At 43.5% G+C, this 12,760-nt stretch overlaps 2 protein-coding genes and 1 non-coding gene across 4 annotated transcripts; 1 reads left to right on the plus strand and 2 right to left on the minus strand.

The window, feature by feature from the left end:
• Positions 1–662: 662 nt before the first annotated feature.
• Positions 663–6,157, minus strand: tsen54 (TSEN54 tRNA splicing endonuclease subunit). The gene is made up of 12 exons (XM_047571112.1): positions 5,510–6,157; positions 4,523–4,681; positions 4,375–4,438; positions 4,215–4,298; positions 4,026–4,124; positions 3,895–3,947; positions 3,662–3,763; positions 2,979–3,450; positions 2,768–2,903; positions 2,602–2,662; positions 1,259–1,372; positions 663–1,049 (listed from the first exon to the last, which is right to left on the minus strand). Exons 1-12 carry the CDS (start codon positions 5,563–5,565, stop codon positions 899–901), a joined length of 1,551 nt encoding a protein of 516 aa, XP_047427068.1. The 5' UTR covers positions 5,566–6,157; the 3' UTR covers positions 663–898.
• Positions 6,158–6,572: 415 nt separating this feature from the next.
• Positions 6,573–11,778, plus strand: LOC124997430 (pentraxin fusion protein-like). Of its 2 annotated transcripts, XM_047571114.1 has the most exons (4): positions 10,235–10,313; positions 10,424–10,487; positions 10,885–11,092; positions 11,294–11,778. In XM_047571114.1, exons 2-4 carry the CDS (start codon positions 10,439–10,441, stop codon positions 11,697–11,699), a joined length of 663 nt encoding a protein of 220 aa, XP_047427070.1. In that variant the 5' UTR covers positions 10,235–10,313; positions 10,424–10,438; the 3' UTR covers positions 11,700–11,778. The 2 variants fall into 2 exon arrangements, with proteins under 2 accessions (XP_047427069.1, XP_047427070.1); XM_047571113.1 differs by lacking the exons at positions 10,235–10,313; positions 10,424–10,487 and adding an exon at positions 6,573–6,647.
• Positions 11,779–12,332: 554 nt separating this feature from the next.
• Positions 12,333–12,404, minus strand: trnat-cgu. Its single transcript has one exon. It is a non-coding gene; the product is annotated as a tRNA-Thr (tRNA).
• Between the last annotated feature and the right edge of the window lie 356 nt (positions 12,405–12,760).

The raw sequence follows: 12,760 nt of genomic DNA on the forward strand, positions 1-12,760 counted from the left end.
GCAGGTGACATAATTCAGGCTCTCCGTACGCTTCTATTGTCGCCCTGCAGCTAAAGCAAACAGGCAACGCGAGGAGACCACGGTGTGACATCAAGTGGGGAAGGTTTTCAGTCAGTTACAAAAGCTCAACAAAAACCGGCCCTGCATCAGTTGAGGCTGTAATGAGCAGCTGAGCTTAATCTATAAAAAAACCTTGATTATAGCCTCTCCTGTAATTGTGCATATAACCTTAAAGATAACGCGTAACCCCAATCAGGCATAACATTATAACCACCTTCCTGATATTATGTAGGTCTCCTCTGTGCCTCCAAGTTGTTCCTAAACCACTTTGTGTGTATGTGTCTGTGTCGGGGCTGCTGTCAACAACGAGTGTCATTGCTATGGGGGTAGGGGTGCCCGGTCTGGTCTAGATGGGAGGTACATGTCTAAGTAGCATCCACATAAAGTCAAGGTGCAAAGGTTTCCCAGCAGAACATTCGAATTGTCACAAGAAGGTGAATGATATTTACTTCTCCTGTCAGTGGTTTTAATGTTGTGGCTGATTAGTGTGTGTATGTATATATGTATATATATATATATTGAAGAGAATGTGATGATACTGAGAGCTGTAAATGAAAATGAGAGCATACATTGTTAAATACAAAATATAATTAGGCAGAACATTTTTTTTCTCGCAGTATTTTTTATTCTGTGATTCATTTTGATACAAAGCCTCTGAATGTGTCAACAGTTTGCCGCAGCAGCTGTCACGTCTCGTTTATATGAAAATCACGATACTGACGATAATAATATTAACAATCGTCCGTCCTCCCAACAATTCCTGTGACAAAACCGTAATTAAGACAGATCACAATCGCAACTTTGGCAATAAATCCGAGAAGTGCAGGACGCGCGTTCCTCAGGGGTAAACGTCAGTGGGCAGCTGGAAGTCTTTGAAGGTGTAGAAGGATATGTCTCCGTAGTCCACCACGGCAAACACCACCGGGACATCTCCGCTCTGGAAGGCCAGCTGCTTCATGGCTCGCAGGTCAGGCACGGGGCCGTCGAAGCTGAAATCAGAGCACAGGGCTGAAAGTTCACCACGAGCTGACGACGCGCTCGCTGCGACGAGCCTTTAATAATTATTTAATCTCGGCCCCGTCGCAGTGACACAAAGGCAGACGAGACAAAGCGTCGATTCAGCGGGTGTCCGTCTTCCTGTAAGTCAACCTTGAGTAAACGCGCCGCTGTGTGCAGTGCGTTTGCGTGATTGCTTTACCTGCACACACACATGCGGGAGTACGGTTTCCCCGGGCTGCTCTTCTTGAAGTCGGCCACCGTGTCAGGCTGGTAAACATTGAAACAAATCCTCCACTCATCCGAACCTTTTAACCTGAGCGGGGAAAGCACAGGGTCGTCAATACCTCCTGAATGGGAGGCTGTCCATCAGAGGACAGCGCTTCAGCCTGGCCCGGTCAGTGACAAATGGCAGCGCCTCAGCACGCCGGCCCTTTGTCTCGGAGTCTTTGTGGTTTGTAAATTAAAGATCATAACCTGTGACAGCCCAGAGATGGGCTCGGGTCACACGGAGTCCAAATTCTGATTGAATTGCCTTTACAGGGGACTGAGTCATCGAATCAGGCGAAGCTGCATGACTATGTTTTTTTCCACTGATAAAAAACAAACAACAAAAAAACACCTCCACCTTAAGTCTGTTAACTATAAAAGGGAAAACGACAAAGACAAACCCAAATCATACTCTACTACATAGGTCTTCAACAGGGGGTCGGCCGGGGTACCGCAAAACCTTTGGGTGATTAGTCATTTTTCTTGTATTTTTTTTATCCCCCCCCCCCAAAAAAATTAAGATTTGTTTAAATGCACATTTAGAGCCTGGTACAAAAGCAGTATTAGTCTCCATAACTACATATATTACTGATCTATTAAGAAGGGGTGGGATAAAATAAGTCTATACGTCCTCCTACTCCTTTTCGGACATGTGAAAATTTAGTTTATATTTACTTGTTATTTATAATCATTATGTCCATTCCTGTATGATTATATAGTTTGCTTTCATGTTTGAAATAGACTACACTAAAATGATATATATATATATATACTATTTATTTTTCCATTCATGACCACTGTGCTGAAGATAATTTATATATAACCCGTGTGTTTTTTTTTTTTTATATCAAAGCATAAAATCATGCATAACTAAGGGTACGACTACTCTGAGTAGCAGACGGGTGTGCTCACAGGTTGCTAGTTGTCTGCCTAAGTGTCGGCAACGACCAAAGACGCCACACTGAGCTTGATCAGTGGCGTCAACGCAGAGAGTTGTTTCTGAGTTTCCCTTTCAGTCAAATTCTCATCCGTAGAAAAATATTTATCTTCCACCGCGATGTCTAAAGGTGTCCATAAACTCTGCGTTTATAACCGAGTTACAGTTAATCTCCACGGCAGCGCAAATAAAACCCTATCAGACTTTACAACATCAATTTGGAGGCATGTCAGGCGCAGGTAATGGCCAGTGAATCACAGAAAATGGAAGCAATAACATCGGAGTCGTCCGCGAACTTGTTTGAGGCGAGACTTAGTTTTAATAAGAAAGAGTGATACCTGGACGCTCCCTCCAGCAAATGTGTCGGTTTAATCACGCTGATTTTATCCAGCAGCTCCGCTGGAATAAAAAACAAATATCATTCATTTAGTACCAAATCAGATACTAGTCCTTTATAAAACATAGCATAAACTCTGAACTGACTTCACAGTGACCTGATCTCACCAGTGGGGATTGTTTGCATTGGGTCGTGTAAAGGAGTGACTTCCCGGTTCCACAGGTGAGCTGGTCGGCCCCTGCGCCTCCCCTGCCGCCTCTCCAGGAGCTCCTGATACTCCGCCCAGTTCCTGCACCGTCGAACCTTGAGGGAACACAGAATGTGATGTGCCCCACGCTGTATCGTGCCCCGAAAATAGGTCTTTCCGCTGCTACAAACCTCTCTGTCTCTGTTGACATCCCGCTTCCGCCGGCGTTTCTCCTCCTCCCTCTTCTCTTCCTTTGCCGACATCTTCACCTTCCGCAGGTTGATTTTCCGCCTCCAGGGGGCAAAGTCGCACGCGCCCGCGGTTACGTCCGCGGGCAGCAGAGAGGGGTCTGGAGGGGCCAGGCGGCTGGGGAGGCGGTCGCTGGAGCCGAGGTCGGGGAACGAGATGCTGCCGAAGTCCCAGCGCGAGGAGCCGGAGGTGGAGCGGCGACCCGATGGCGTGTCCGAACCCACAGGAGCGTCCGTCACCCACCAGGTCCTGCCCTCGCTTTTGGTCCCTGGAGTCGCGGTGGCGGTCTGGACCTCTGGAGTCTCCGCAGAGGCCGCCAGGTGTGACTCAGGAGGTTTTTCATCTTCACCTTGACGGCTGCATTTATCCTCCTCCACTTTCTCAGCGGTGGATTGTTCTCGGGCTTCAGGGTGACTGCGGGAATAACAAACGGTGTTTACAGGTCGTCTGCACTGACCGATGGCAAAAAGCCTCGCCTCAGTCATCTGTTCATGCCAATACTGTCTATTTGTTCGTGCTATATGATGAAAAATAAACAATGTTCTGTCTTTACAGATCAACGACCGGAGAATAAAACACCCTGATGCATCATAGTGAAACAGTGCGGTGCACGGCCTCTGCTCGCCTGCATGTTGGGCTGCCGCTGCGTTTCCTCTTCAGCTGTCTCGCCGCTTTGTCACGTGGCTGAGGGAGGTTCAGCTGCCTCACGTAGGACGACGGCTCGGAACTGTAAGAGCACCAACACAAAACCGCAAACTGGCACAAAGGCTTAACAGATCTTTCAGAAGCCACGTCGTCTACATTCACTTCCATTTCCACTCAGCTGTCTTTCCAGTCCTGCCACTAAAGCTCTGTTACCTGGAATCAAATCTGTGCACCACATAGCCGAGCCTCTTCAAGTGCCCGAACACCTTTGCGATGAAAAAGACTCGTCAGACCAGTACGACAGCGCGCTCTGAACACACACTGGCAGTAATTAATGTTTGCACCTGATACTGCTGGAGGCTCACTGCGTCCGGGGACAAAAATTTCTCATAGCCGTCCTGGATGGACAGCGGCAGGTCCTCATAAAACACCTGCACGCTTCCCTGTTCACGCATAAAGAGAAGTCACAGGTTCAGATCACGCAACGGGGCTAAATCAAACTGGCGAACCAACGGGTTTTATCTGCCACTCACACACTCCATCAGGTACAGAGCCTCTTCGGGGAGGAGATACTGCTTTCCGTTTGCAGAATAGCCCATCGTGTGCCAGAACTTTCCCTGTGACGAAGAGAAAAAAACGTGGCAAACATGCAGAAGCAATAGAAGAGGCAGAGTGTGCGGTGACGGGACTCACAGCCGGAGACTGAAGCTCCACAACACGATCGCCTGGAACCCATGTGGCCTTCACCAGGTTTCCTCTGCAGGAAGAAGAACACACAATATCTAGATCATCAACCAGGCCCCAAAGCAAAAAATACTCACAGACACTGCTAAATACTCACAGCCTCTCCACTCTCTCCTCTGATACGAGGCTCCAGTGTTCATTCAGACTCTGCTCAAGTCGCTGCCGTTGCTCGTCTGAGTCGTCGGGGAAGAAGTCCTTCTGACCCCTGACTGGGATCTTGTGGCTCCTCGACCGGGCTGCGAACAGCTCGGACGGACTGCGGTGATAAAGAGAGACGCTTGCTTACGAAAGACACAAAGTCATCACTTGTTTTCCAGGAAGCTGCTTAGAGCTGAGGCCGTGTGATCAGAGCTGTAAGTCTGCCACTAAACACACAGAAAAAAAAACAACGTACAACTTTTGAGGTTTGTATAATTTATAAAGGTATGTGATTGGACTGTGTTGAAACGAACGAAGAAAGCCAGGAGAAGATTTTCAAGAGGTTTGTTCCCGATACATGGCGCACAGAGACTGAAAACTCAAGATTGGACTTGACTGGGATCTGAGACAGTTGCAGACGGGTGATTGATCGACTTGCAAAGTCGCAATTACAGTGCACTAAAGCTGAAAGCACTGGCACAAACAATTCCAACTAAACTTCTAACTAAGAAGACGGTAGATTGATTTCATACTTAATTTATTCGAGCTAACTCATACTATTGGTTCTACTTCTCTTCTAATGCTGTTGTTAATCAAAACACTCAACAGGGGGCGACAGAGAATCAAATGCAAATTGACAACTTCCCATAAAAAAATCTACGTGTAATATTTCTGTACACGTCGCGCTCCTGAGAATAACCAACACTAAGACTATAGAGCAGCCTCCGATATCTTTAATGGCAATATTTCCCTTCTCCCTGCATCACAGCTCCAAACGTTAGGGCGCAGTTAGCTCTAAATGAACCCATGTGCACAAGGCAACAAACTTGCAGTTCTGGCAGCAGTAAAAGTATGACTAAACATCCACTGAGGGAGAAAAGGGCAGAGACGATATTGATACCCCGTTAATAAACATGCTGATTTCTGCGACGATGGAAACACTCACCTTAATATTTCGCTGTAGAAGTTCCCTACGCTGCCTGACTTGTTTTGGTCCGCCATGTTTAGCCGGTCCACCCGCTGCCCTGCTCCTCTGGGTCCTAGTGTACGTTATGTCGGTGACAGTAAAACATGACCGACAGAGGGCGCTAAAGAACATCGAGGTAATGGATTGTGTTCTTTTCCAACTTTGAAAATGAAAGTCACACGACTCAATACATATAGAAAGGTAGAATTCATATCAGCATGATTTAACAACAAAAAATGCTCAAGTCTGTACAACAATACTCCTATCATTAGTCTGCACATTTGGAGATATAATATAAAATGTGACATAAACACAGACAAAAGTTCATAAACATACAGTAAGCACACAAATAAGGACTGCTTACACAGATTTGAGAGTATTACTAAAGAGAAGATGTCCAGCACCCGAGAGCGAGGGCACGGTGTGAACTATGCAACTTCCAATGTTCCAATGTCCACCTGGACCCATCCCGCCACCCAGGTGATGTAAGATAAAATATCACCACCTTTTTCCACTGGCCCTGTTTTGAGTATTGGAACAGCAGTGGTCAGGTGCCACTGTGGACACCCTGACTGGTCTGCATGTGTGCTCAGATGCTTTTATTTATCAGTACCACTTTTTTTGTTTTTTGTTTTTTTACCAATTTGAGCCACAGCAGTTAATTTGTTGGACAACCCTTGGCTGCCTGTGAGCTTTAATCTCGAGCACTTTTCGGGAATTCGCGAGTCATTATTGACATTAAAGTCCAGTACTACTTGTCTGCCCTCTGAACTCTGACTTGTCTAAACAGCTAACATGATGTAACCCATGACCATCACATGGATCATATGGATGAGCATGAAGGAGGAGCTGTACATATCAGTATGTTGTAACGGGGCTAGGCACTCTTGTCAGGCTATAAAACCCCCCGTTGATAGTTTTCAGCAGGACCTTCCTGCACGGTATGTATGCTATATATCATTATATAACCATTTAAAAACTATTCATGTTACATAAATTAAAATTGCACAAAAAAAAATGTACTGTCTGGTTAAAAAGTCTAATTTTCTGCAGGTTCATTCAGAAAACATGCATCTTTCAGCCATTCTCCTCCTCCTCTCATTCACGGCGATGGCCGGTAATTGTGCAACTTTTCCATTCTGTCTATTTGTGTGTGATTGGCTGTTGTGTCCATATTTGTAGCCGAATAAAAGGTTGTGATTAGTCAAATGACTGGTGAATTGTTGAACGGGAATTTTGTATTCATTACAAATATTTCTTGTTTCTTTGTCACCTGTTACAGTGTACAGAACTTTTGGTTACTTTCAATTTTAACAAAAAATAATTAAAGTCAGTTTTTAAAATTAAAAGATATATATGTAAAAAAACAACAAAACATGTGACACTTGTACATGTCAGTGTATGCATGGGTCACCATGGGCTCCTTACATGTACGTTAAGGTTGTCAGAGATTTGGAAACTGCTGAATACTCTTTGAAAGTCTCCTGTCATTCATTGTCTCTAAGGGAGCTTTACCATGAGGACACTGGTATTCCCCAGTGAGACGAGCAGCAGCTACGTTGAGATGGTTCCTTTGAAGCCATTGACTCTGACATCATTCACTCTGTGCATGCGTGTGGCCACGGAGCTCAGCGGCGAGCGAGAGGTCATTCTCTTCGCCTACCGGACCCAAGACTTTGATGAGCTGAATGTGTGGCGTGAGCATAATAATAATAATAATAATAATAATAATAATAATAATAATAATAATAATAATAATAATAATAATAATAATATACAGAATACATATATGGAACAACATAGAATTCATTACCAAACACCATATGATCCCAAAATATCACTTTTCGTCATCTACTTGTATCCATGTTTTTGAATAGTTTAATGGAATTCCTTTCAGATCGCATACAAAATGCTTCATATGAATGAAATTCAGATGAAAAACAGCACACACTATGTGCAGGGCCAGCTGTGAAAAGCTGAAGAGTCCCATCAAAATATTACTGTGTTGTTTTAGCTCCCTCTTGTGGAGGTCTAACTTGTTGACCTTTGTGTGTTTTACATGGTCTTTTTCTGGACAGAGGGCGCTAAAGAACATCGAGGGACGTCGAGGTAATGGATTGTGTTCTTTTCCAACTTTGAAAATGAAAGTCACACGACTCAATACATATAGAAATGTAGAATTTATATCAGCATGATTTAACAACAAAAAATGCCCAAGTCTGCACAACAATACTCTTATCGTTAGTCTGCACATTTGGAGATATAATTTAAAATGTGACATAAACAAAGACAAAAGTTCCTAAACATACAGTAAGCACACAAATGAGGACTGCGTACACAGATTTGAAAGTATTACTAAAGAGAAGATGTCCAGCACCCGAGAGAGTGGGCACGGTGTGAACTATGCAACTTCCAATGTTCCAACGTCCACCTGGAACCATCCCGCCACCCAGGTGATGTAAGATAAAATATCACCACCTTTTTCCACTGGCCCTGTTTTGAGTATTGGAACAGCAGTGGTCAGGTGCCACTGTGGACACCCTGACTGGTCTGCATATTTGCTCAGATGCTTTATTTATCAGTAACACCTTTTTTTTTTTCTTTTTTTTAACCAATTTGAGCCACAGGAGTTAATTTGTTGGACAACCCTCGGCTGCCCGTGAGCTTTAATCTCGAGCAGGTTTCGGGAATTCGCGAGTCATTATTGACATTAAAGTCCAGTACTATTTGTCTGCCCTCTGAACTCTGACTTGTCTTGTCTAAACAGCTAACATGATGTAACCCATGACCATCATATGGATCATATGGATGAGCATGAAGGAGGAGCTGTACATATCAGTATGTTGTAACGGGGCTAGGCACTCTTGTCAGGCTATAAAACCCCCCGTTGATAGTTTTCAGCAGGACCTTCCTGCACAGTATGTATGCTATATATCATTATATAACCATTTAAAAACTATTCATGTTGCATAAATTAAAATTGCACAAAAAAATGTACTGTCTGGTTAAAAAGTCTAATTTTCTGCAGGTTCATTCAGAAAACATGCACCTTTCAGTCATTCTCCTCCTCCTCTCATTCACGGCGATGGCCGATAATTGTGCAACTTTTCTATTCTGTCTATTTGTGCGTGACTCTTATCATTAGTCTGCACATTTGGAGATATGTCTGTGAAGGTTCTCAGTCATCCAGGTCATGGTAAGCCATAAAAGCGTTGAATAAGGTCAGCTGGACTTGTAGGATTTCTTGAAGACGTTTCGCCACTCATCCGAGTAGCTTCTTCAGTTCTGATAAACTAGTGGGAAATTGAGGTTTAAATAGGAATAAACTCTGTGGGTAACACCCACCAGGAACTTGCTTGACCAGAAACTGGGGTCACTAATTACCATAATGGCTGGTACTTACCTGTCCTTGAATGGGGGGAACTGTGAGCCTAGGCTAACTTATCCTATGACTAGAGCTCTAACGAGGCTATTGTCCATGGGAGCCTGGAGGCTCAATGTGTGAATGTTGTTGAAACTTCTTGGGGACAGAAGTCAAAACTCAATTATAAATAGTTGGTAAATTAAATCTCAGTCCACCTCCTCTGTTTACAGGTTTCTCTACTTTGACATAGATGGCTTCCTTAACTCCTCTCTCAAACCATCTGTCCTCTCTGGCCAGGACTTTAACGTTGTTATCCTCAAAGGAGTGTCCTTTGTCCTTCAGGTGGAGGTGGACTGCTGAGTCGTTTCCTGATGAGCTGGCGCTCCAGTGTTGGGCCATGCGCTTGTGGATAGGTTGTTTTGTTTCCCAAATGTACAAGTCTGTACATTCCTCGCTACACTGAACCGCGTACACTACATTGCTCTGTTTATGTCTAGGTGTTTTGTCTTTGGGGTGGACCAGTTTCTGTCTTAGTGTGTTTCCAGGTTTGAAATAAACTGGGATGCGGTGTTTACCAAAAATTCTCCTCAGTTTCTCTGATACACCAGCTATGTAGGGGATGGTGATGTTCTTCCTTTTGTTGTGCTCCTCTTCCCTGTCCTTCCTGGAATATCTTTTTGAGCCTTTGACGAAGGCCCAGTTGGGATATCCACATGTCTTGAGGGTTTGCTTAATGTGTGTTCCCTCCTTGTCCTTGCCCTCCTGTCTAGTGGGGACAGTCTGTGCTCGGTGCTGGAGGGTTCTGATGACTCCTACTTTGTGTTTGGAGATATAATATAAAACAAAAGTTCCTAAATATACAGTAAGCACACAAATGAGGACTGCGTACACACATTTGAAAGTATTACTAAAGAGAAGATGTCCAGCACCCGAGAGAGTGGGCACGGTGTGAACTATGCAACTTCCAATGTTCCAACGTCCACCTGGACCCATCCCGCCACCCAGGTGATGTAAGATAAAATATCACCACCTTTTTCCACTGGCCCTGTTTTGAGTATTGGAACAGCAGTGGTCAGGTGCCACTGTGGACACCCTGACTGGTCTGCATGTGTGCTCAGATGCTTTATTTATCAGTAACACCTTTTTTTTTTCTTTTTTTTTTTTTAACCAATTTGAGCCACAGGAGTTAATTTGTTGGACAACCCTTGGCTGCCTATGAGCTTTAATCTCGAGCAGGTTTCGGGAATTCGCGAGTCATTGTTGACATTAAAGTCCAGTACTATTTGTCTGCCCTCTGAACTCTGACTTGTCTTGTCTAAACAAGGACGAGCTGTACATATGTATGTTGTAATGGGGCTAGGCACTCATGTCAGGCTATAAAGCCCCCGTTGATAGTTTTCAGCAGGACCTTCCTGCACGGTATGTATGCTATATATCATTATACAACCATTTAAAAACTATTCATGTTGCATAAATTAAAATTGCACAAAAAAATGTACTGTCTGGCTAAAAAGTCTAATTTTCTGCAGGTTCATTCAGAAAACATGCACCTTTCAGCCATTCTCCTCCTCCTCTCATTCACGGCGATGGCCGGTAATTGTGCTACTTTTCCATTCTGTCTATTTGTGCGTGATTGGCTGTTGTGTCCATATTTGTAGCCGAATAAAAGGTTGTGATTAGTCAAATGACTGGTGAATTGTTGAACGGGAATTTTGTATTCATTAAAAATATTTCTTGTTTCTTTGTCACCTGTTACAGTGTACAGAACTTTTGGTTACTTTCAATTTTAACAAAAAATAATTAAAGTCAGTTTTTAAAATTAAAAGATATATATGTAAAAAAAACAACAACAAAAAAAAACATGTGACACATGTACATGTCAGTGTATGCATGGGTCACCATGGGCTCCTTACATGTACGTTAAGGTTGTCAGAGATTTGGAAACTGCTGAATACCCTTTGAAAGTCTTCTGTCATTCATTGTCTCTCAGGGAGCTTTACCATGAAGTCGCTGGTATTCCCCAGCGAGACGAGCACCAGCTACGTTGAGATGGTTCCTTTGAAGCCATTGACTCTGACATCATTCACTCTGTGCATGCGTGTGGCCACGGAGCTCAGCGGCGAGCGAGAGGTCATTCTCTTCGCCTACCGCACCCAAGACTTTGATGAGCTGAATGTGTGGCGTGAGCTGGACGGAAGGTACATCAATGACGGCTCCTAACAATGTGGATACTGTATATACAATCACATCTATCTATCTATCTATCTATCTATCTATCTATCTATCTATCTATCTATCTATCTATCTATCTATCTATCTATCTATCTATCTATCTATCTATCCATCTACAACTGCTACCATGGCACATTTTAATGCATCATTCTCAAATGTGTGTTTAGATTGTCCTTCTACTTGAGCGGAGACGGTGTTTTTTTCAAAGTCCCTGAGCTTGGCGCCCTGGAGACTCACCTGTGCTTCACCTGGGATTCCAAATCAGGTGCAGCCGCCGTCTTCATGGACGGGAAGAGGAGCTTGACCAAAATCTACAGGAAGGGTTTCGCTGTCCGTGCGGGGGGCAAGGTCATCCTGGGACAAGACCCCGACTCTTTCCTGGGTGATTTTGACGCCAAACAGAGTTTTGTCGGCGAGATCTACGACGTAAACATGTGGGACTTCGTTCTGACAGACAGGTCCATTGAAGACCTGGCCTCTGGGAAGAGAGTAGAAAGGGGGAATGTTTTTGATTGGGAGACCACAGAGCTTAAAATTAACGGGGATGTAGAAGTTGTCAGTCAGGAGCTGTAGCGTTATTGCACATTCACAGGAAATAACAATAAGTTACACTGTGTTTTTTCTTGTTCAATAAAAGCGGACATCAATCAAGGAGGTGACATTAACTGCTTTTTAACCATATTGCATTGTGTTTTCCATAACATGCCTTCACAACCCTGAAATATCTGGAAAAAAAGCATTTTCTACAGCAGGACTTTTTAATGATGAAATACCGTATAATAATATACAGAATACATATACAAATGGAACAACATAGAATTCATTACCAAACACCATATGATCCCAAAATATCACTTTTCGTCATCTACTTGTATCCATGTTTTTGAATAGTTTAATGGAATTCCTTTCAGATCTCATACAAAATGCTTCATATGAATGAAATTCAGATGAAAAACAGCACACACTATGTGCAGGGCCAGCTGTGAAAAGCTGAAGAGTCCCATCAAAATATTACTGTGTTGTTTTAGCTCCCTCTTGTGGAGGTCTAACTTGTTGACCTTGGTATGTTTTTCTGGTTTTTGCGACTTTAATCTTCAAAAATAACCGTGATAAAACACATTTAAAATATGGGTGAGGGTATCTCCACTTTGATAAGTGTGTCACCTTGAAAAGTGTGTAAAAATTGCTCACATTTTCCCAATTCGCAGGCACGGACGGGGTTCGAACCCGCGATCTTCGGTTTACGAGACCGACGCCTTACCACTTGGCCACCGCGCCTGGTAATGTGACTCGTCCGTTTTGACGTTTCTTGAAATACGCATCTTTACTACGTATACGAATGCGCGATTTCACTTGGCAATGCTTAGAATAATTAATAAGTAGGCATGATTCCAGACTGCATTCAAAAAAACACCAATTTAACTTAACCCGACGCAAACGGAATAATGCAGGTTTACACAGTTTCCAAATCATTCTGAATTTCAGCCCACTGCACTATTAATTGAGTAACTAAAGTAAATCTAAAAGTTCACCGTTTAAAAACGTCTGTTGTATTTTCTATGAATGGAATCCATTTATCTATATGCCTACATAATCTTATGGGATCAGCTTCAAAAACTTTAAAAGACACAATC

Source organism: Mugil cephalus, chromosome 20, assembly GCF_022458985.1.
Source record: "Mugil cephalus isolate CIBA_MC_2020 chromosome 20, CIBA_Mcephalus_1.1, whole genome shotgun sequence".
Taxonomy (NCBI): domain Eukaryota; kingdom Metazoa; phylum Chordata; class Actinopteri; order Mugiliformes; family Mugilidae; genus Mugil; species Mugil cephalus.

What these genes read in the sequence shown, in the direction of transcription:
- tsen54 (XM_047571112.1), bottom strand. Translation starts at nt 5,565, where the DNA reads ATGGCGGACCAAAACAAGTCAGGCAGCGTAGGGAACTTCTACAGCGAA. An exon ending in TTCTACAGCGAAATATTAAG is followed by an intron (nt 4,682 to 5,509) that starts GTGAGTGTTTCC and finishes TTATCACCGCAG; the next exon opens with TCCGTCCGAGCTGTTCGCAG. An exon ending in TGAGCCTCCAGCAGTATCAG is followed by an intron (nt 3,948 to 4,025) that starts GTGCAAACATTA and finishes TTCATCGCAAAG; the next exon opens with GTGTTCGGGCACTTGAAGAG.
- LOC124997430 (XM_047571113.1), top strand. Translation starts at nt 6,599, where the DNA reads ATGCATCTTTCAGCCATTCTCCTCCTCCTCTCATTCACGGCGATGGCC. An exon ending in CTCATTCACGGCGATGGCCG is followed by an intron (nt 6,648 to 10,884) that starts GTAATTGTGCAA and finishes ATTGTCTCTCAG; the next exon opens with GGAGCTTTACCATGAAGTCG. An exon ending in TGGCGTGAGCTGGACGGAAG is followed by an intron (nt 11,093 to 11,293) that starts GTACATCAATGA and finishes ATGTGTGTTTAG; the next exon opens with ATTGTCCTTCTACTTGAGCG.